The sequence below is a fragment of the Artemia franciscana genome, chromosome 4 (assembly GCF_032884065.1).
Source record: "Artemia franciscana chromosome 4, ASM3288406v1, whole genome shotgun sequence".
Taxonomy (NCBI): Eukaryota; Metazoa; Arthropoda; class Branchiopoda; order Anostraca; family Artemiidae; genus Artemia; species Artemia franciscana.
Window position 1 is genome coordinate 49,756,468 of NC_088866.1, and position 24,241 is coordinate 49,780,708.

Below are 24,241 nucleotides of genomic sequence, written 5' to 3' on the forward strand. Positions count from 1 at the left end.
AGTTGCCTTGGATTTTTTCTCCTGGCGATAAATAGGTTACTGCCATAAAAAAAATCATTTGCGTTTGGGTCTCCAGATTCATTAAAGCAAAACCAAAAAAAGCTTTTCCCCCCCTGAAAAAGCTGTTAGATAGTGACCTAAATTTTAATATAAATAATTTTGCTGATACAGATTTAACTGATACAGAAGTGAATGAAATACATGTCATTAGAGGTTTTATGCTTGTTGAATGATCAGAAATTGCTTGACCTCGTTTTTACTGAATCCTTTCCCTTAAAAAGACTGTTTATCTTGAGCTGCTTGTTTCAGAAAGTTGCTGAAAATGGCTTTAATTTAATATTCAGAAAAGATTGCCGACCGTAGTACATGATGAATAAATGGCCAGTGACTGACCAGGGACCAAGTTAGTAATAATCAACTATATAAAAAAAGAAGAATGTCAAAATAACAAGGAACAAAAACATCTACAAGGTAGGGGACAACATAGGAGGCTGAGTGCAAGGGCGCAAAAATAAAATTAAATACTTAAAATTTTTATTCATCATTCTAAAAATCCCAGCAAATAATAATTTTCACAATATAATTCTTCAAGATAGAAATATCTTAAAACTTGCAAAAATTTTTACTAAATTGAGATTATTTGTAATATTAGGATGTTGATCTTGAAGATGCTTAAACCTTCAGACAAATTATTGTTAAAACAACTAAGTCACTAAGGCTAGGAATAAGTGAAGATAAAAAGGTATTGTTGGGTAACGAAAAGATTGATCAGGTGGACAGCCTCACTTACCTTGTTAGCATTATTCATAAAGACAATGGGAGCAGTGAATGTCAAAAGTAAAATAGCTCTCAGTGTAGGGGTAGGGCTCAATAAGTCTCAGTGTTTCTTCACAGTAAAAAAAAAAAAAATCGAAAAAATAGGAAGAAAAGTCTGCAAATCAAGATTAGAATATTGGAAGCTACAGTTATGACAGTGGTCAAATATGGCTCCTAAGCATGGGTGCTCCGAAAAGCGGAGGATGATTTGCTAGATGATCGTATTTCAAACAGTAGGCTGTACGAAAAGTGGTGTTCGATCCTGCTTTCTATGGCTATAATGAGAGAAAGGCTGCGATGGCTAGGGCACGTTTTGCAGATGGACGATGACAGATTGCTGAAGATTGTCCTTTTTGGACAACCAGTTAGGGCTAAATGGAAAGCAGGTCATCCATGGTTGGGGTGAGAGGATGTCATAAAGAAGAATTTAGAGGAAATGGGAACTTCCTAGGAGGGTGTAAAGGGGGAGGGGCTTGAATTGGGATGGAGGAGGAGTGTGTGTAGCTAGGTTGTCCTCAGGTGGCTTGGTGCTGCAGTGAGTTGTTTGTAGTTGTAGTAAATTACTGACTTGATCACACAAAAAGGCCTTAACTCCCCCAATTCGTGATTAAAATTTGATTATTTATGGCAGTACTTTATTCTAGTTGAGAGGTCAAAGAAAATAATACCTCTACCCCAAGAAAGGAAAGAAACGATGTAAAAATAAGAAAGATTTTTTCTAATCCAAAATGTGAAAAACTTAAAAAAAACTGTCTGGTAACCGTAGCACCATTATACTTATTATTAACTAAAAAAATTCCATTAAAAAGTTTTTTCGAAGAAAAGTAAAGAGCTACATGACATCAAAGACGAGGGGAAGTAAATGGAACCCAAAACGTACAGAATTTCAATAGATCAACTAGTCAAACTTATAATGAACAGAAATTACCATAAAGAAGAGGAGGTCTAATGCCCCCCCCCTGTGTCACCCGAATGTCATTTCTGATTTCCTGAAACATTTTTAATTCCAGCAATGTGCTTTCATTTCTCGTATTGAAAGAAAACATAACTAAAATAACTGAAAAGAAAAAAAGATTGTGGATGTTGCTGTAAAAAAGAAAATATTTAAAACGTATTTTGTTTCTTTATCCTCAAGCCACTTTGTATGGAAGGAGTTGTCGTAGAAACTTCAAAGGGGGCTCAATCGATTGGAAATTCAAAGAAAGAAAAATAGTACAAAGACCCCACTTCGCTCTTTACTTAGGAAGTGTTATTGCCCTGTATATAATTAAAAAATGCTTTCTAATCTTTCTAATTTTTAACTTTGCTCTTTACGCTATATTTATTTCTACTTTCAAAAGAGCTATTTATTCTAGTAGTGACAGCATCATTACTTCATATGTCCAGTACCCCCTTCGAATTCCAGTCGTGACACTTTTTTTTAAGCTTCTTCAGGATGCAGGTGCATGTTACGTTATAGGGAATGCTTAGGTATGCAAATGTTACATAACTGAGGGTGACACCCGCGTGGGTATTCCGTAATAACGATGCTGTAATAATTATTTTTTTTTGTAAGAATTATTTCGTATTTTGCAAGAATAATTTGTGATCTTTTAGCTGATGTATCTATGTTTAGTAGAATTTTTTGTTTTGTAAAAAGTATTTCATGTGATGTATGAAAAATCTTTAATTTCTCATCATGTAATTTTGTTTTGTAAGAATTATTTGTTGCTTTGTAAGAAGTATTTTTTGTTTTGTAGCAAGTATTTTGTAAGAACAATCTCTGATTTTTTAGGATGTATGTTGTGTTTCGTAAAAAGGGTTTGTGATTATTTTTTGTTTTATTTTTGTTTTGTTTTGTAACATGAATTTGTGATTTCTTAGGACATATTTTTGTTTGGTAAGAATTATTTTTGTTTTGTAAGAAGAATTTTGTATTTTGTAATGAATATTTGTAATCTTTTGGGATATTTTTTTTTGTAAGAAGTATTGTGTATTTTGTAAGAAAAATTTGTGATTTCCTAGGATGTATCTTTTGTTTTGTAAGGATTATTTTTTGCTTTGTAGAAAGTGTTTTTTAGTTTTTAAAGACGTGTTTTGTAGTAAGAATCTCTAATTTTTTGGGATGTATTTTTCGTTTTATAAGAAATATTTTTCTGTTTTGTAAGAAGTATTTTGTAAGAACCATCTCTGATTTTTTTGGATGTATTTTGTATTCTGTAAGAACCGTTTGTGATCGTTTAGGACATATTTTCGTTTTGTAGGAATAATTTTTGCTCAGTTAGAACAATTTGTGATTTGTTATGATGTAAATTTGTATTGTAAGAATTATTTTTGTTTTGTAAGAAGTTTTTGCCATTTTGTAAGAAGAATTTGTGTTTGCTAAGGGTGTATTTTGATTTCGTAAGAATTATTTTTTGCCTTGTAAGAAGTATTTTTGTTTTGTAACAAGTATTTTGTATTTTATAAGAACAGTTTCTAATTTTGTAGGATGTATTTTGTGCTTTGTAAGAAGAATTTGTGATTTCTTAGGATGTATTTTGTTTTGTAAGAATTATTTTTGCTTTGTAAAAAGTATTTTTTGTTTTGTAGCAAGTTGTTTTTATTGTGGTTTTTGTAATTGTTTTTGTTTTGTAAGAAGTATTTTTTGTTTTGTAATAAGAATCTCTGATTTTTTAGTATTTATTTTTGTTTTGTAAGATTTTTTTTTTAGGAAGTATTTTTTGTTTTGTAAGAACAGTCTAAAATTTTTAAGACGTGTTTTTGTTTTGTAAGAATTGTTTTTTGTTTCGTAAGAAGTATTTTTTACTTTGTAATAATAATTTTTTATTTCTTAGGATGTATTTTTGTTTTGTAAGAATTATGTTTTTGCTTTTTAAGAAGTATTTTTTGTTGGTAATAATTTTTTTTGTATTTTGTAAGAACAATCTCTGATTTTTTAGGATGTATTTTTGTTTTGAAATAATTTTTTGTTTTTTAAGAAGTATTTTGTATGATATAAGAAGGATTTGTGATTTCTTAGGATGTGTTTTGTGTTTCGTAAGAATTATTTTGCTTTGTAAGAAGTATTTTTTTTTTGTTGTGTGAAAAGTATTTTGTAAGAAGAATCTCTGATTTTCGGGTTGTATTAGGTAAGAACCGTTTGTGATAGTCTAGGATGTATTTTTGTTTTGTAAGAATTATATTTGCTCCGTAAGAAGGTTTTGTGGTTGTTTAGGATGTATTTTATTTTTTAAGAATTATATTTGCTTCGGCGTTGTCATTTCATAGATTGTATTTTTGTTTTGTAAGAATTATTTTTACTTTGTAAGAAGATTTTCAGATTTCTTAGGATGTATTTTCGCTTTTTAAGACTTATTTTTTATTTCTTAAGAAGTATTTTGTATTGTAAGAATAATTTGTGATCTATTAGGATGTATTTTCATTTTTGTAAGAATTGTTTTTGCTTTGTAAGAAGTATTTTTTGTATCGTAAGAAGAATTTGTGATTTCTTAGGATGTATTTTTGTTTTTAAGAATTATTTTTTTTTTGTAAGAAGTATTTTGCAATAAGAATTTGTGATTTCTTAGGATATACTTTTGTTTTGTAATTATTATTTTTTGTTTCGTAAGATATATTTTGTATTGTTAGAATAATTTTTGATCTTTTAGGATGTATTTTCGTTTTTGTAAGAATTGTTTTTGTTTTGCAAGAAGTATTTTGTATTTTTTAAGAAGAATATTTGATGTTTTAAGATGTATTTTTGTTTTATAGAAATATGTTTTGTTTTGTATCAAGTTTTTTTTTGTATTTTTGTAAGAAAAATTTGTTATTGTTTAGGGTGTATTTTGGTTTTGTATGAATTATTTTTTGCCTTGTAAGAAGTATTTTTTGTATTGTAACAACTATTTTGTAAGAACAATCTCTGATATGTAAGGTTTGATTTTTTTTGTTTTGTAAGAAGTATTTTTTATTTTGTAACAAGGGTTTTGTATTTGGTAAGAACAGTTTTTTATTGTTAAGATGTATTTTAATTTTTTAAGAATTATTTTTTGTTTCGTAAGAAGTATTTTGTATTTTGTAATAAGAATTGGTGATTTCTTAGGATGTATTTTTGTTTTGTAAGATTTATTTTTTGCTATGTAAAAGATATTTTTTGTTTTGTAGCAAGTATTTTTTATTTTTTAATAAGATTTTGCGATCCTTGAGGATGTATTTTTTATTTTGTAACAATTGTTTTTGTTTAGTAAATAGTATTTTTGGTTTTCTAATAAGAATCTAATTTTAGGATGTATTGTTTTTTACGAATTATTTTTTGTTTCGTAAGAAGTATTTTGTATGATGTAAGACGTATTTGTTATTTCTTAGGGCGTATTTTTCTTTTTCTGTTTGAATGAATTTTTGCATTGTAAGAAGTATTTTTCGTTTTGTAACAAGTATTTTGTATTAAGAATTTGTGATCTTTTAGGATGCATTTTTTGTTTGGTAAGAATTGTTTTTGTTTTGTAAGAAGTAATTTTTTTTCTGTAACAAGTATGTTACATTTTGTTAGAATAGTATGTGATTATTTTGGATATATTTTCGTTTTGTAAGAATTAGTTTTGCTTTGTAAGAAGATATTGTGGTTTCTTAGGATGTATTTTTTCTTTATAAGACTTTTATTTTGGAAGAAGGAAGAAGTATTTTGGATTTTTTAAGAATAGTTTGTGATCTTTTAGGATGTATTACTTTTGTAAGAATTACTTTTTGCTTTTTAAGAATTATCATTTTGTTTTGTAACAAGTATTTTGTAATTTGTGAGAACAATTTCTGATTTTTTAGTTTTTATATTATATTTTGTAACTACCGTTTGTGATTGCATAGGATGTATTTTCTCTTTGTACGAATTATTTTTTGTTTCGTAACGAGAAGTATTATTTTGTTTTGTAACACGTATTTTGTATTTTGAAAGAGCAGTCTCTGATTTGTTAGGGTGTGTTATGTATTTTGCGAAACAGTTGTGATTTCTTAGGATGTAATTTTGTCTTATGAGAATTATTTTTAGTTCTGTAAGAAGTATTTTGTATTTTCTAAGAAGAATTTGGATCTTTTGGGATGTATTTTTGTTTCTTAGGATGTATTTTGTATGTTGTAATTAGAATTAGCGATTTCTTAGGATATATTTTTTGTTTTGTCAGATTTATTTTTTGCTTTAAGGAGTTTTTTGTTTCTATTGTAAGAAATATATTGTATTTTGTAAGAAGAATCTCTGTTTTTTTAAGGTGTATTTTTGTTTTATAAGTTTTATTATTTTGTTTTGTAAGCAACTTTTTTGTATTGTTTAAGAAGAATTTGTGATTGTTTAGGCTGGATTTTGTTTTTTAAGAATTAGTTTTTGCTTCGTAAGAAAAATTTGTGATTTCTTAGGATGTGTTTTTTTGTAAGAATTATTTTTGGCTTTGTAAGAGTTATTTTGAATTTTGTAAGAACAGTCTGTGATTGTTAAGGTGTATTTTCGTTTTGTAAGAATCATTTTTGTTTTTCAAGAAGTATTTTATTTATATTTCGTAATAATAATTTGTGAATTCTTAGGATTTGTTTTTGTTTTGTGGGAATGTTTTTTTTTGCTTTGTAAGAAGTATTTATTGTTTTGTAGCAAGTATTTTGTATTTGTAAGAACAATAAATGATTTTTTAGGAAGTATATTTGTTTTGTAAGCAGTATTTTGTATGATGCAAGATGAATTTGTGATTTGTTAGGATGTATTTTTGCTTTGTAAGAATTATTTTTTTGCTTTGTAAGAAGTGTTTTTGTTTTTAGCAAGTATTTTGTATTTTTTTAGAACAATCTCTGATTTTTTAGGATGTATTTTGTATTTTGTAAGAACCGTTTGTGATTGTTTAGGATGTATTTTCGTTTTGTAGGAATTACTTTTCCTTCAAGAATCTGTGATTTCTTAGGATGTATCTTTGTTTTGTAAGAATTATTTTTTGTTTTGTAAGAAGTCTTTTGTATTTTTAAGAAGAATTTGTAATCTTTTTGGTTGTAATTATTCTTGTTTTGTAAGAAGTATTTCTTTTTGTAACAAGTATGTTGTAACAAAGTGTTTTGTATTTTGTAAGTTCAGTTTGTGATTGTTTAGAACATATTCTTGTTTTGTTGAAATTTATTGCCTTGTCAGAAGTATATTTAGTTTTGTAAGAAGTATTTTTTATTTTGTAAGAACAATCTGATTTTTTTATGTTTTTTTTTGGTTTTGTAAGAATTATTTTTTTTTTTCTTGTATGAAGTATTTTTTGTTTTGTAAGAAGTATTTTTTGTTTGATACAAGGTGTTTTATTTTGAAATAAGAATTGGTGATTTTTTAGGATATATTTTCTGTTTTGTAAGAAGTATTTTGGATTTTGTAAGAAGAATCTCTGATCTTGTAGGAATTTTTTTTTGTTTTTAAGAATTATTTCTTATTATGTGAAAAGTATTTTGCATTTTGTAATTTTTAATCTTTTAGGATGTATTTTCGTTTTATAAGAATTTTTTTTCTAAGAAGTATTTTTTGTTTAAAAAAAGTATTTTTGTATTTCGTAGGAACAGTTTGTAATTGTTTAGGATGTATTTTTGTTTTGTCAGAAGTATTTTGTATTTAGTAAGAACAATCTCAGATTTTTTTAAAAGAATTATTTAGGATTTGTTTTTGATAAGAATTTTTTTGTTTTGTTTTGTAAGACATATTTTGGTTTTGTAATAAGAATTCGTGATTTCTTAGGATGTATTTTCTGTTTGAATTATTTTTTTTGTTTTGGAATAAGTATTTTGTACTTTGTAAGACGAATCTATGATCTTTTAGGATGTATTTGTAATTTCTAAGAATGTTTTTTTTGTTTTGTAATAATTATTTTGTAATAAGAATTTTGTAATAAGAATTCGTGTTTTCATAGAATGTGCGCCGGAGCATGTTTTAGGGGTGGCACATTGTGTCACGCTGGCTCAACTGCTTGGAGTCATTAAAAGAAACGTTAATATGGATTTTTTCATCAAGTTTAAATAATCGATCCTAATGCAAACGAATATTTTTGCGGAGAAATGCCCTGCGGAGATGGAACTTCGAAATCTAGCAATGAAATGGCAAGTTTCAGCGGTTCAAATAAAAACAATTGTCATTTTTTAGTACATGAATTAATTTTTGTTTGAAAAAGGTTGAAAACCCTTTTATGCGTGATGATTTGCTCCCAGAGGGTGTCATCGGGATGTGGTACATTGCGCCACGCTGGCCTCAATTGCTAGGAGTCATCAGAAGAAGCGCTATTGTTTTTTCCGTTAAGTTTAAATGATTGATTCTAGTGTAAACGAATATTTTTGTAGGAAAATGCCTGAAAAATGCCATTTTTTCGATAATACCTGCTAGAGGGTGCTGTGTGTCAGCCATTGAGTGGCACACGGTAGGAATAGAGAAAAAATAAACCAAGAACAATGAACAAATATAGAATAAAGTCACATGTTATTTCCTATGTTTTTGAGCAAACTGAGATCATTCTCTAAAAAAACGTCTCTTAACATACTCTAAGAAGGAGTATTTTCCCATGTTTTGAGCAAGTTTAAAACATTCGCTAAGTAAACATCTCTAGAAATTCTCTAAGAAGGACCGCTGAAAATGCTAGGAGCATATCGGTAAGAAGCTGAGAAGCTTTGTCTGGGTTTATAAAACCCGTCTAAAGCATTACTTAGCAAGCAGGTTCACTTCAAATATAAGCAAACTTTAGTAATTGATTTCCCCCCAGCATCTCAATTATTCCAGTCGTAGGAAACACAATCAATAGCTTAATCATTCTAGTAAGCGATACAGGGATTTCTGCATGTGTCAAATAGGTTATTTCGTAGAATCTTTTTCCCGAATCATAATATTATGAATAGATTGCTGGTCCAGCTGTCGAAGGGGAATCCCATAGCTTTCTAGGGGAATATCCGTGGAAGGGGAATCCCTTTCGAGTTCTAATGTGAACATAAAATCTTTGGAACATAAAGGTCCTCTGAGAAAAACTTATTGAAAGAAAGTTAAATCTCAAAAAGTCCAAAAAAACCCCTTGAAAAAAAAAATGTCTTGACAAAAAACGAAAACCTGAAGGAAAAAACAAACGCCTTGGAAGAAAAAAGAACCGAAGAAAAAATCTCTTAAAGTATTATATAACACCGATGTTTGTACCGTCATTACGTATCCTTCCACATATGCGATGTAATTACGTAACATCCGACGTGTTTACTGTCATTATGTAACATCCCAAAATGTGCCCCCGTCATTACATAACTCCCACGTGTAAGATTTCGTCACATTCCACTTCTGCATCGTCATTACGTAATAACCACGAGCGTGTCCTCCTCAGTTAGTAATATTTGCATAACTGAACATTCCCTATCACGGAACATGCATCTGCATCTCTTAGAAAGCATTCCCTATTACATAACATTCACCTGCATCTTGAAGAAGCTTAAAAAAGTATCGCAACTGGGATTCGAAGGGGCTACTGGACGGTGGACGTAATTATGTTGTCGCTACTTATTCTAATCAAACGGCCTTTGCGGTTCAGGGGTCATTCTTAAAGAACTGGAACAAAATTTGTACTTCAGCGTAAAGAGTGAGGTATTGACGAGGGGGCGAATCCCCTCATGTACTTAATAATTTCTGTTCGTTTTAAGTGTGAATATTGCTCCTTACTTTCAGTTGACAAAACTTGTTTTTTTTTTATTTAATGTTTAGTAAAGCGTTAAAGACACTAATCTTTAGCGGCTTTAAGAGGAAGCTAGTCGGAATATTTTTTTTTGTAATTTCTGCTCGTTATAAGTCTTACTGAATTATTTATTTTAATCTTTATTCGTTTATATTTACGTTCACAAATAGTAATTTCTGTCCGTTTTAAGTTATAATTATCATATGACTTAATTTACAACTGTTTTAGGTATTGAGATTGTTCTTTATTTTTTTTTATCTTTATATACTTTTTGTTTATTTTTACCATCATTTAATGTAATAAACAGAATTATTAACCATTAAAAATATAAATCACTACGCTAGGAAAAAGAATTAATTTTTGCTAACGCCTAGCGATTGCCTACATAAACATATAAACAAAAAAAAGTAGTTTCTCCCAAACACCCCAAGGGCAACAACCACCATCCAAATCCAACTCCAGCCCCTATCTTCGATTCTGAAAAAGGGCATTAAAACTTGTGATTTACAATCCGTTGAGCTCCCCCCTAAGTTTCTCTGACCACCCCTTCCATGCAAAGTGGTCGATAAAAACGACACTTGGCAGACACTTAACTCATTATCAAGTCAAGCCTATAGTGTTGACTCTGAACTCTGTTCAGCTAGACTGAAATAGACTAAAGTTTAGTAATCTTAATTGAATTAAACCGGAAGCATAACCGTTGCACCTTCCTACTACCTGGTTGTAATAATAATATGGTGTATCGGGTTTTAGGCCGGTTATTGTCATTGGTGGCTCCTCGGATCAAGCCCAAGAGCGATTGGGAGCATTTCAGGAATGCTTTCAAGTTGAATCTAGCAGGCTCCATTGTAAGATGTCTGCAAGGCCACCAAATTTATCCTCTATACCAAGATTTGTTGCTGATGCAGTCAAGTTGTCCACTTATGGAAGGCCAGGTAACTATTTAAAAAAAAATTTTGGGAGTACCAATGTGTCAGAACAGATGATATCAGATAAAAATAAGATTTATGGACTATTTTAATCGTATTGGAGAAATCTTAGGGTACCAAAGATAAGGAAAAGGACATCGCTCTTATTCTGACTCGACAAAGTGAAAACTTATGCAGTAAGGAAAAATCAGCACCTCGATTTTCAATAAAAAAAATCTTAATATGTAGTTATGTAACTGTGTAGTTTTTGGTAGCAGTGGGTGCCAAAATGAGTGACACTCGGACAAAAAATAAACTAAAATTACGGCACTAAATAACTTAATGCATTTTTACAGCCGAAAAGCGCTGTCAAATTTGACTAATTTATTTCGCTTATTTGTTTCTCCATTGTTCAATGTGGCAACAACAAAGAAAACTGTGATACAGACTTCCAAATTTATCATTGATTTGATATTTTAATGATTTTCCCCGCTGCTGATGCGGTTCAATTGTTTAATTGTGGAGTATAGCTGATTTTTTAACTCTTCGGGTAGTTAACTCTGTATTTTCGTACTCAACATTTGAGAGGTTAATAGAAGGAGGCTAGGAAATAATAGCGAAGACAATCAAGCTGACTGTGTAAAGGGCTTAATGCAATGCGGCACCTTAAATCATCACCCTGTCTCGTCCACAATAAACTTTTTAGTTTTTTCTGGCAACACAGTGTAGAATTGATTGGGCGGTCTTGCCATAACTTGTTGAGGTTACATAATTGATTCGAATGAATTGCATTCCCGGATACTAATTTGTCGGATAATCTTTTAAATTTTTGCGTTTTGTGCCGGACATAGAGGTATTCAGTTTTCATGAAACCGTTACAAACCTTCTCCCAGTAATGGGTTAAATTGCATGGTGAAGCAGAACACCATCGTGGGAGGATCCTCTATAGGAGGACAACTGCGGTAGGGCGTAAGATCCAGATTTATGGACAACGGCCTCTGTAAAGGGCTGCCTCGACCCTTTCGGGGTACCTGCAAGACTGGGAAACTTGCGGTCAATTTTTCCCACTTGAGGAGTGGCACACCTCGAGGAAATTATAGCCTAGTAAACAACACAGCACTCATACGGGATTCTGATTATTGGATATTTTTCCGGGCTTGGTTTGTTTTGATGGGCGTTTTCGGGCTGAAAAACCTCTTCCTAGCTAATTTATCTATTAGTGGCTGCCTCCCCGTAGTAGCATAATATTTGTAGGCATGAATATATAATGAGTCGGAGGTAATAGGCTTGGGACTGTCTGTGCAGGATTTCGACTCTTTTTGATAGAAGAGCATCGCCAAGTGCTGAAAACCATGTTGTGACCAAGATGGGCCCAGGATTGCACAAAGCCTCCAACTTACTGGAGGTCCCAGGGACTTCTTGCTGTCCGGTTCTAAGCCGGCTTAAGCGCTTCGGTGTAGACTTGAGAAGATATGTTGGTCCCCATCCTGCACTGGTATCCGGGATCACTGCTTTTCTTGAGGCCAAAATAATTTCAAAGATTTAAAGAACATGAAAATTGGAACTTGGAATGTTACGACGTTAAAAAATGAATGTCGCATCGACATTTTGACTGACGAATTCAGACGGTTTGAACTGGATTTATTAGGAGTTTCAGAAACTCATATCCCAGGGATAGGAAGCATGAAATTAGGTGACATAGAATTTGTTTACTCAGGCAGGAAGGATGGGGTACATAGACAGGGAGTAGGGCTCATGATGAATAAGGAAGCTGCTAAGCCTTGTTTAGGCTGGGAAGGTATTAATAATAGAATACTAATTGCTCATTTTATGACTAAAAAGTTTAGGGTATCAGTTATAGTAGTATATGCCCCCATTGAACCAACTGATGGAGATACTAGTGACTCAGATGAATTTTACTTACAGTTACAGGAGCAAATAGACAGGGTACCAGGTAGAAATGTGGTGTTTTTGCTAAGAGATTTTAATGCCCAGGTTGGTAGAAATAGGGATAGATGGTATCCTAGCCTAGGTAAATTTGATGTAGGAAAAGAAAACAGTAATGGCTATAGGCTTTTGCAATTTTGTAGGTATAACAACCTAGTTATAACCAATACGGTGTTTGGTCACAAAATGACCCATAAGTTGACATGGTATTCACGTGATGGTAAGACAGCAAACCTTATTGATTATGTTATTGTAAACAGAAGACTAGCAGGATCAATACAAGATACTAGGGTGTATAGGAGTGCCGTTATTGATGTTAAAAGTAAAGATCACCATCTAGTAGTGTCTAAGGTTAATTTAAAGCTGAAATTTCGGAAGGGTAACTCCCTCCCGGAAAGTTATGATGTTGGTAGACTTCAGGATGAAAATTTGAGAAAAAAATTCCAGGAACAGTTGAGTACTAAACTTGAGAGTTTAAAATTTGACAATGTGGAAGATGGATGGAATAATTTCAGAAAAACAATTTGTGAAGTTGCTGATGGTGTCCTAGGGAAGAGTGCTAAGACTGCAACTAGGAATATTAGTGAAAAAGCTTTAGGTTCAATAGAGAGTAGAAGGGGTTTGTATAAGAATTATCTGAGTGATAGGTCGTATGAAAACAAAAGGAATGTAAAGAAAGTGGAAAAAGCATTAAAATATGAACTAAGGAGATGTGAAGCGGAGGCGATGGATAAAATTGCTGAGGATCTGGAAGATGCGGCTAGACGGCATAATAGTAAAATATTATACTGGCATGTTAATAAATTGAAAGGGAGTAGCCAATCAGGACTAGTCCCAGTTAAAGATAGAAATGGGGCCACAATTAGTGATAAGGAAAAAGTTAAAGAAAGATGGGCGGAACATTTTGAGAATGTGCTAAACCGAGATACAGTTGCAGGAAAAGATATAGATGAAAATGAAAAAGTTTGTGATACCTTGGATGTGAAGGAAGATTTGTTTAGTGAGGAAGAATTAGCGACAGTACTAAAAGGATTAAAAAATAATAAGGCCCCAGGTGCTGATAGTATGATTAATGAGTTTCTTAAATATGGTGGCTCTGAGGTTAGGATTAAGCTACTGAAGATTATGAACATGATTTTTGAAAAAGGGGAAGTACCCAATGATTTTAGGAAAACCTTAATTAAACCACTGTATAAGAAAGGTGACAAGAGTGAGTGTCGTAATTATCGAGGCATTAGTCTGGTCTCTGTAGGTAGCAAATTACTGAGCAATATGATACTTTTTAGACTGAGACATGCTGTAGACAAAGTTTAAAGGGAAGAACAATGCGGTTTTAGAAAGGGTAGAGGATGTGTCGACCATGTTTTCACTCTTAGGTTAATAATTGAGAAGTCCCTTCGTTGTCAAACACCTTTGGTTCTCAGTTTTATCGATTATGAGCAAGCTTTCGATTCTGTTGATAGAACAGCGTTAACGAAGGTCTTGTCGTTATATGGTATACCTGAAAAATATATTAAAGTGATTTGCGCTATGTACGAGAATAATACTGCTGCCGTTAAGGTAGGAAATGAGGTTAGCAACTGGTTTTGTATTAAATCAGGAGTTAAGCAGGGTTGTGTTCTATCCCCCTTTATATGGATCATTTTGATGGACTTCGTCTTAAGGAGCACAGGAAAGGCAATTGGAGACCATAGAATCAAATGGGGAGGAAGAACGCTCCTGGACTTAGATTATGCTGATGATTTAAGCATATTCGATGAAAGTGTGAGCAAAATGAATGAATTTTTAGAGGTTTTACGAGTTCAGGGTGCTAAAATAGGCTTGAAAATTAATGTTAAGAAGACTAAGTCACTATGGCTAGGAATAAGTGAAGATGAACAGGTGACATTAGGTAACCAAAAGATTGATCAGGTTGGGAGTTTCAGTTACCTTGGTTGTATTATTAGTAAAGATGGTGGGAGCAGTGAAGATGTTAAAAGTAGAATAGCTAAGGCCCAGGGTGTTTTTTTCACAGTTAAAAAAAGTTTGGAAGAATAGAAAGATAAGTCTACAAACCAAGATTAGAATATTGGAAGCTACAGTGATGACAGTGGTCAAATATGGCTCCGAAGCATGGGCACTCCGAAAAGCAGATGAAAATTCACTAGATGTTTTCCAGAGAAATTGCCTACGGATTGTTCTGGGTACCCGGCTGACTGACCGTATTTCAAACAGTAGAATTGTACGAAAAGTATGGTTTAATCCCGCTTTCTGGGGCTATAATGAAAGAAAGGTTGAGATGGCTAGGCCACGTTCTACGGATGAAGGATGACAGATTACCGAAGATTGTCCTTTTTGGCCAACCGTCTGGGGCTACACGGAAAGCAGGTCGTCCTTGTCTGGGTTGGGAGGATGTCATAAATAAAGATTTAAAGGAAATGGGAACTTCCTGGGAGGGTGTAAAGAGGGAGGCTTTAAATAGATTAGGTTGGAGGAGGAGCGTGCGTAGCTGTGTTGGCCTCAGGCGGCTCGGTGCTGCAGTGAGTTATTAGTAGTAGTAGTAGTAGTAGTAGTAGTAGTATATCATCAGAAGTGTGAATGTTATTTTTTCTATTAAAATTGAGTAGAAAGTAAATGCTAATTGCCGCTCTAATTTCTCTTCGTTGGATGATTCCTTTATTCTTTCATTGCAATTTCTTTTTGTTTTAAGTTTGACTTCTTCTGTATTCTTCTTCTTTTGCTGGGTTCAGGTTTTTATTTCCCTCTTTTTGAACAAGACAAAAACTTTGGGCTTCAATGACACTTTTTTTTTTTTTTTACGAATCAAATTCTTTTAAAGAATCAATTTTAAAAACTGAAATCTCACCCAATACATCTATGTTCAATACGGGACCCAGAGATTGAACTCCGCTGTGGAAACAAACTGCAGGGCCAACGCAAAGACCTAAGTTGTCCAGAAACGTTGATAATCTGATACAATACAATAAATCAAAATCCATAAATGTTTGCTAGGGGCAACTCTATAAGGCAAAGGTCAATGGGCAATTGGACGTCTACTAACTTCCTGTTTTTTTGTGATAATTCAGTTTAGGTAATCTGTCAAGCAAAATTTGCCAAGCAAAAATAAAGTTTTTTGAAATTTTAGTCTACGAATCTGTCTTGCTAATACTTTACTTTTGTGAATTTTCTGTTCATTACGACTTCCAGGGAACCTTTTAAATTAAAGGAAAAAACTAAAATGGCATTCCTTGAATATGAATTTGTCAAAAAAGAAAAATGAAAGAAGAAATCTTGAAAATTCTAATGTTTGAATCTGTCTTGCTAATTCTTTGTTTTTGTGATTTTTTGTTCAAGTTGAACGTTATTTTACAGGAGCTGTTTATTTGGACTTTCCGGGTGACCTTTTGAACGCCACGGTCTCTGAAGAAGATACTGACTGGATCCCATCCATTCCAGAACCACCTTCGACAATGGCGAGCCCGTGCCAAGTGGCGAAAGCTGTCAAACTGATTTTGGCCGCAGAAAAGCCCCTTTTTATAATTGGAAAAGGTAATGGACTAGTCTCCCTATAGTGATGCAACGCGATGTCTCGAGTTTGTCTCGCACGCAGAGATGGGGTATTGGGGTCAGAGCCCCATATTATTTAAATAATATGTGCATTAAAAATAACCATTTACTAAATATGATATTTGATGATTTGAGTGCAGGAAGATCCCAAACCGGTGAATATACGCATGACTGATTTCTTAGAGATATTCAAAGCCTTTTGTGGGCCCTAAACCCAAACCCCCATCAATAAGGTACTTAAGGTACTTTAAGGTACTCTAAGGCCCGGCAGTGTTTGTAAAAGTTTGTAGCAGCCTAGATCTCTAAATGACAAGGCTTATTAAACTAGTCTACTAAGTCAAGGTTTGTTCTGAGAGTGATATGACGTGTTTTATTACGGATGTTAAGGATACTAAATAAGATACTAAGTGGACCTTAAATTTTGTCTCGGGGGTAAGGGGAAAGAAATTTAAAACTGCTTTATCTCCAACCCACCTAAACATTTTTGAAGTGTAAGCCTCTATTAGACTTAAAATCTATTCATGTTAAGTAAAAACAGCTTATAATTAATAAGATTTCTATTGACAAATATTCGAAACTAAAATTGGTAAAATGCCACACTTCGTGAATCAATTATAATAAAATATGATATTATCTGTTATATAAAAATCATTATTACTATTGCTGAAAACTCATCCCAGCATAAAACCGTTTAAGGCTAACACTGCGGTGTAAGTCCCTCCTTCCCAACACTGACTTTAGACCCTCTATTTTTGTCTCCCAATGGCGTTCTTATATCATTAAAGCCTCCTCTACTAACTTATCATTTGCTTTTCATTTAGCCCAAGCTGGATTGACAAAACGAACTATCTGAATTTGTTGCAGCCCATAATTCTTCAAACCTGTTGCAGCACAATGAATTGATGCTCTGCTTGGCAATACGCAGCCCAGGGGTCGATATTCGCCACAGCAAGGTCTGGCAACAAGCTTGCTACTTGTCCCTTGAGAAACACTCAGCAACTGAAATGTCGATTTTTCACCCTATGTGCCAACAATGGCTCTGGAGGTTATTTATCCCTTTTTTGATAATTCTTCATATTTAAAGTGTGACCTACCTATATTAACCTTTCTTTCATTTAAACCCTAACAAATGGAATTAGATCTTATTTTTGCTGAGATTTGGTTTGGTATACATAATTCAAACAAGTACCCAAAACTATCCTCAGACCCTTGAAAATATCTAGCATATTTCTCAATATAGGCATGTTTCATAACAAGTTCATTGTCAGTGCAAGGTCATTTTATTTGTTAGTACTTCTTTTCTACTTAAAATTTCTACTTTAGATTTCCACAAAAGGGAAGTAAAACGTGCTTGGTTGTGCCCGGCACATGTATCTGTAAGAAATCAGAATAATAATTCTACTCGTGTTCTCGGAAGGATTCTTCTCACCCTCTCCAATTATTGGCTCAAGAGCTCCTTTTCTCGAAACAATCTTGAGTTCTCGATTTTCAATCCTCCCTTCAAGAATGCAACCAGTTTAAACATCTTGTTTAACGAAAATTAAGATTTACTTGTACGAGGTGTGTTTTTTAATTAAGGTCTGCTTGATCATAAGTACACAACGAATGACTGTTTAAAAAATAGTAAATTTATTTTCAAACAGAACATACATTACTCTATTAAACAGCATAGTTGCCAAGTTTGTTGTAACACTTATCATACCTCTCAACTAATTTGAAAGTAACCTCTGTATAAAAACTTGCTGGCTTTTCTGCTAACCAGGAATTTACTTCCGTTTTTTACGTCGTCATCATCATTGTAATGTTTGCCAATGAGGTGTTGCTTCAGGTGGAGAAGCGGATGGTAATCACTCGGTGCAAAATCAGGACTGTATTGTGGGTGATCTAAAACTTCCCAGCCAAAACTGTCCAACAAATTATGGGTCTTACCAGCAGTGTGGGTTCTTGTATTGCCATGAAGAATTTCATTTTATTTTGTCAGCATGCCAAGTTTTTTTTTTTTTTTATTTAATTGCTCTGCGGAGCTTTCTAAGTGTTAGGCAGTATGCTTCTGCATTGATATTGGTCTCCTCGTTTCATAAAGTCGACCAAAAAATGACCATGTCTATTCCCAGACACTGACGGCATGATTTTGCGCTGGGAGAGAGGATTTTCGGCCTTCCAATTTTCAGGGGAGTGTGTGTGTTTACATTCCATGTTCTTTTGCCTCAATTTAGGCATAATATGCGAAACCCATATTTTGTCTCCAGTTCAACCGGTTGCCACCTCAGTGGTAACCGGTAAAAAGATGACAACGACGTAAAAATGGCAGTGAAATCTTGGTTATTGGAGCCAGTGACAACTTCTTATAAAGATTTTATTTAAAATTAGTTAAGAGGTATAATAAATGTTTCAAAGTACTTGATAACTATGTCGAAAAATAGAGTAAAGTAAACACTTTCTTAAAATAAATTTACTTTTTTGAAATAATCTTTTGTTGTGTACTTACGTTCAAACGGACCTTATTTAAAAAGCGCCTCGTATGTTTTAAAATGTAAAAAAAATGAGCATATATGTTTGGGACATTGGAGTAACTTATTAAAAAAAAAAAAAATCTATAAAAAAACAGAAAAAAACAAAGACAAGAAATAGTAGCGAAACATTGTAATGAGAATAAATAAAATCTAAGCATATAAATAAAAACAACATAACATAATATTTATTTGGAGGCAAAACTGTTTTTTTTTTGTTCAATATAATACTTTTTTGATAAATTTAATCACTGCTACTGTTAAAATTATAGTTCATTATAGTTTCAAGAAGCCAGAGGTTAATCTAGCTGCGCAAGTTCCTCCTCCTTCCCATCGTGATTCTGGCTTCAATATTCACTCCCTCCCACCAAATTCCTACTTCTTTTAACACTTTGCTAATAACCTCTTCCTAAGCCGTTTGAGGACGCCATGTTTTCTTTTTGCCCTATGTGGGCCGAAACACAATATTTCGCAACCTATAATCAGTAAAGAATGATCTAAACACATTAGTCTTTTTTTTATCTTAGCAATATCAAACGAGATTTTTCATACAGCTTTTTTTTATATACCGTCATTGAAATGAGTAAATAAAAGTGTTTTTAGATAATTTTTTTGTAATTGCCAATTTTTTTGTAATTTTCATCAGCGTTTTGGAGCATTCACGTTGGGCATATTTTAGTCCCCTTTTGCAGCACCTATATTGGACATATTTTGTTCTCTTTCGGAGTCCCCATGTCGGGCATATTATTGTCAGCCTTTTGGAGCACCCTGTTTAAGAGCCATACTTGACCACTGTCATTACTATGACCTCTAGTATCCTACCCTTAGTTCTGAAGGAATTAAGACTATTAGATCCCTTAAGGGAACTAAGCGAACAACTCTTAGATTGCCTTTTTATATAAAGTAGCAGTTACACTTCACTGTCCTGTAGTTTTGAATTTTGGTTAAGTCCCTTTTTTCATAGGAGCTGCTTATGCAAAAGCCGAAGACCCAATTCGGAACATTGTAAATCAAACTAATATACCATTTCTCCCTACTCCAATGGGCAAGGGGGTTGTGAGTGATTTGCACAGGTGCTGCGTTGGACCTGCACGATCTTTGGCTCTGCAGAAGGCTGATGTCGTTGTTTTGTTTGGTGCCAGACTGAATTGGATGCTTCATTTTGGACGTCTTCCAAGATTTAATCCCGATGTCAAGGTTATTCAGGTAAGGACCATTTGAAATAGTGGGAAAAAGAGTTTTTAATTTCCCATGCGACCAAATATTTTTCAAATTTCTCTATAAAACTATCCTCCTACATTTCAGCCATTTAGTTGATAATGATGTCCTTGCAATCGAATCTCCTCTATCTGAAAGCTTTGCTTATAAACCGATTTCACCAATTGGTGTACTAACGGACGCTGTACTGAAAAACGAATGATTGAGTTTAAAATAATTTAGCTTCTTAGAGTTACTAATTTAGAATTCAGTAGAAACTATTTTTAATATTCAGGTGAGGTGTTTTGGAGAATGACCAGAAAAAGAGCTTTTAACTTTGTATGGTACCAAATGCTTCTTGACGTTTCCGTAGATAATTCCCTATTATTCCAGCACTTTATCTGGCAATACCGTTCATGTAGCTGAATCTCCTTTCAACGATTCTCTTGAATAAACAGAGGAATATGACTCTGCTCTGGTCTAAAGAACCGGTTTTACCAATTGTTATACTGATCAACGCTACACTGAAAGGTGAAAGATTGCGCTTTAGATTTTAAACCGAACTGGTTTAATTGGTTCGGTTTATTTTAGAGAACCGGTTTTACCATTTGGTATACTGGTCAACGCTACACTAAAAGGTGAAAGACTTAGCTTTAGAGTTTAAACCGAACTGATTTAATTGAATCAGCTTATTGTAGAGAACCGGTTTTACCAATTGGTATACTGATCAACACTACACTGAAAGGTGAAAGATTGAGCTTCAAATTTTAAACCGAACTGGTATAATTGAATCGATTTATTGTAGAAAACCGGTTTTACCATTTGGTATACTGATCGACGCTACACTAAAGGTAAAAGACTTGGCTTTAGACTTTAAACCAAACTTGTTTAATAGAATCGGTTTATTGTAGAGGAATGGTTTTATCAATTGGTATACTGACCAACGTTGCACAGAGAGGTGAAAGATTGAGCTTTAGATTTTAATCGAATCGGTTTATTATAGAGAACCGGTTTTACCGATTGGTATACTGATCAACGCTACACTGAAAGGTGAAAGATTGAGCTTTAGATTTTGAACCGAACTGGTTTAATTGAATCGGTTTATTGTAGAGAACCGGTTTTACCAATTGGTATACTGATCAACGCTACATTGAAAGGTGAAAGATTGAGCTTTAAATTTTAAACCGAAGAGGTTTAATGGAATTGGTTTATTGTAGAGAACCAGTTTTACCAATTGGTATACTGATCAACGCTGTACTTTAAGGTGAAAGATTGAGCTACAATTGATCAAGTGTGTACCAGGATTTTTGTACGGGGGTACAAATACAAACGTTTAAAAACGCATCAAAAATTTGTTTATATGCATTTTTTTTACTTTTGTACGATTCGGACGAAAATGAGGGGGGGGGGGATCAAACCCGGTAACCCATCTGGATAGGGCCTTGGCCGAAATAATTTCGATTCTTGCAGTTGCTAATTTAGAATTCTAAAGAAACTAATCCCCGTACTCCTAATATAGTATCAAGTTAAAAATTCGGTTTTTTTACATTTGGGGATGAAAATTTTTTCGTTTGTTGAACTTTCTATATCGAAACTTTTTCCATTTTTGAAAATTTTTGCTTTTAATTCCATTTGATGGTTCAGTGATACGTTCCAAAGATCGATGTCTCATATAAAGAGTTGTCACACCCACAGATGAAAAGTGATAAAATAAAATATATGGAAAAGAAAGAAAAAGTGAAAAAGAAATTTAAGAATAAAATGAAGATGACCAAAAAAACAACAAAAGAATAGCACGAAGTGGGTCTTGACATTTCATTGCTATTCAGGACAACTAGTTTGTCCTTGACACCCCACGTTTTCATTCTTATCCATACCCAGTTTAAATTTTTATTGATAGTAATATTTTGTGTTTATTTGTTTTTTTTTGTACATTTTAGTGCATGGCGGTAGGTTTGCTACTTGTCCGTGTTAAAGAACACCGACATATTATACGTTTATGTGAGTAATAGGTTTTTTTTTTATTTTTGTGTACACATGTCAGTAAATCTTTATTTATCTTATACTTTATTCAGTGGTACATGGCAATAGACTTGCTGCTTGTCCGTGTAAAAAAAAGATCACGGGATATATTATATTTTGTATATATTTTTTATATACACTTGGCCTTGGACCTTTATTTATCTTATACTTTATTCACTACCGTATATTTAGCGATAAAATCCCTTAAAAAAATATGTATATAATTATTGTTGATCCCATTTGATAATTCAGTATTATCTGATCTGACAGATCGATATATCTCCTGAAGAGTTTCATTCAAGTTTACCCACAGCTGTGGCTCTACATGGTGACTTGAGGACTGTTTCTAAACAGTTGGAGGAAGAACTTGTCAAAACTGGTCACGTTTTCAAGGATAGCAGTCTGTGGTGGATGTCGCTAAAGGAAAAGGTGTGTCAGAATCGAGAAGTCAATCAGGTATCTATTTTACATATTTGCATACTTCCGTTTATGAAGCAATCTCAAAGGTATACCCCCTAGATGGGAAGGGAGAAAGTTGTTTACTTCCTTTTTTTAGGAAAGGTTAATTTTTGATTTTTATTTAACCATTAATTAATTTTTTAATAGGCAATCCTTAATTTTAAGCAAACTTCGGTTTATAAAGCCATCCCAAAATTATCGAAAGGAAATGAGAAAATTAGTTCAATCCCTTATTCAGGAAGGGTAGTTTATTCTTAATTCTTATTTAATTTTTAAAAGACAATATATAATTTTTGATGAACTTCAGTTAATAGAGCCATCCCAAAAGTATCTAACCAATAGGAAGGTGAGGAAGTGTAGTAGTTTATTCCCCTTTTCACTGAAGGGGAAAAAAATAGTTAGAAATCGATAATTAGGAATTGTTTAAGATACTGTTTAATGTCTAAGCAACAAACACAAAAACTAATCAAACCGTTTGTGGGGAGGAACAATAAATAAAGAGTAACACACACCAATTGAGGGACTGCCGCTCCTTCCATCGTCATTGCTTGTCTATGTTAAAGTTTGAGTTCAAGCAAATTCAGTCCCCCATTTTGCATGCAAGTCCTGTGGATATTGTCCGTCACGCTTCAACCCAAAATCAGTTTATTCTTTCATCCCTTAGTTCTATGACGATCTACCTTAGTTCTGCCCTTGGAATGATGGATGAACGGATGGATGATGGATAGATTTATCTATCAACAAGTGAAATGATATCATTTTTATATAAACCTAAAAACGACTTATGCCAGATTTGCCTCTCGCTGACTCGGAGGCTTTCTTCAAAATCCAGTCCATTTACAAAGTTGGAAAACTATTGGGAGAGGATACCACCTTGTCTCAGACTGAATCCAATATCAAACTAAGATGGGTCCCTGTTGACTTGGATAGAGGCTCTGAAATTCATTATAGAGATTCTCCAACGACCAGATATTAGAATGTAGCCGAGCTGAGATCATATTTTTTCGTCTCTTGATCTGCAGATACCCAGAGTGACGATTTATGCTTGAGTAGGATATTTAGTATGAGCTGATTTTGCAGTTGTGCAAACCCCATGAGTCTTCTCCACTGCTCGCATCTGTCATTAAATCAAAATTTTCCTACAGCTCATTCATTGTCGACCTGCTATTCTAGGGGCTGATTGTGGCTCTGTTATTCAGAAGGAGTCCTACATCGACCTAACACAAACCATCATTTGAACCGGAATCAAAGAATTGAAAGGAGTCCTGTCCATCAGGAGTAAAGGCAAGTCTATTTTTGATGGTCCTCTTGTTTCAGATAAGCAAAGGATGCCTGTGTAGAGTTTGTACTCTCGAGCAATAAATATTCTTGTTTTTAGACATTTCAATGAGCAAACAGCGCCTCTCTCTGTGGGATTGTCGTCGTTTAAATAGAGGTCCGGCTGACTGACCTTTTACCAGTATTGCTTAAGCCTCCGGCGCATCGCTTGCCGGGTATGCCATAGATGTAAGATCTCCATTACTATAGTCCGCCGTATCCGTATGATTCGCGGGAAAATGCTTAACCGCCTGGCTTAGATTTTGTTATATTTTACTACAGGGTTGCTAATCAATGTTTAGCTGGTAACGCTCAACTACAGCTATACTATGAATTTGGTATAAATATGTACATAACAAATAACTTGGTCATTAACGCTACAAATCAAAATTTCAAGATTGTCCCTCTATTTTTCTTATAATTGTGAGGGCTTTGGAAATAACTCCTTTTAATGAATTTGCACTCCCCCCTATAAATATAGTAGTATAAGTTGAATTTAGTTGCATATGCGGCTACCTTATCCCCCTAAATACTTTTAACTTTGCGCTTTTTAATTCTTTAGATCAGGGATAACCCAGGGTCGGGTTTGGACTTGGTCGTAACTCTAATATTAACGTGAGTTGCTGCATTTTGGTACCTACCACGGGGTTCACAAAAAATTTTCTGATTGTATACTTTAGTTTACAAGTCGTAAAAATATTGATAATTGAATTTTATTCTGTTTTTGATTTTGTTGACTGATTTATGGATAGTTTTATCGGCTTTATTGTGAATTTATACCGAAAGATTTACAATTACACTAGATTTTTTTTCAAGAAATTCTGACGATACTTAAGAGCCTCTGAGCTGTTATGTTACCCTT

At 33.3% G+C, this 24,241-nt stretch overlaps 1 protein-coding gene across 2 annotated transcripts in view; it reads left to right on the plus strand.

Moving 5' to 3' along the window:
* The window catches only part of LOC136026541 (2-hydroxyacyl-CoA lyase 1-like), a 63,055-nt gene that overhangs the window by 24,341 nt on the left and 14,473 nt on the right, over nucleotides 1-24,241 (plus strand). For both annotated transcript variants that reach the window (XM_065703224.1, XM_065703223.1), the window contains exons 3-6: nucleotides 10,227-10,408; nucleotides 15,680-15,856; nucleotides 19,349-19,590; nucleotides 21,874-22,059. In XM_065703224.1, coding sequence (XP_065559296.1) covers nucleotides 10,227-10,408; nucleotides 15,680-15,856; nucleotides 19,349-19,590; nucleotides 21,874-22,059 — 787 coding nt within the window. The remainder of the gene's footprint in view (nucleotides 1-10,226; nucleotides 10,409-15,679; nucleotides 15,857-19,348; nucleotides 19,591-21,873; nucleotides 22,060-24,241) is intronic.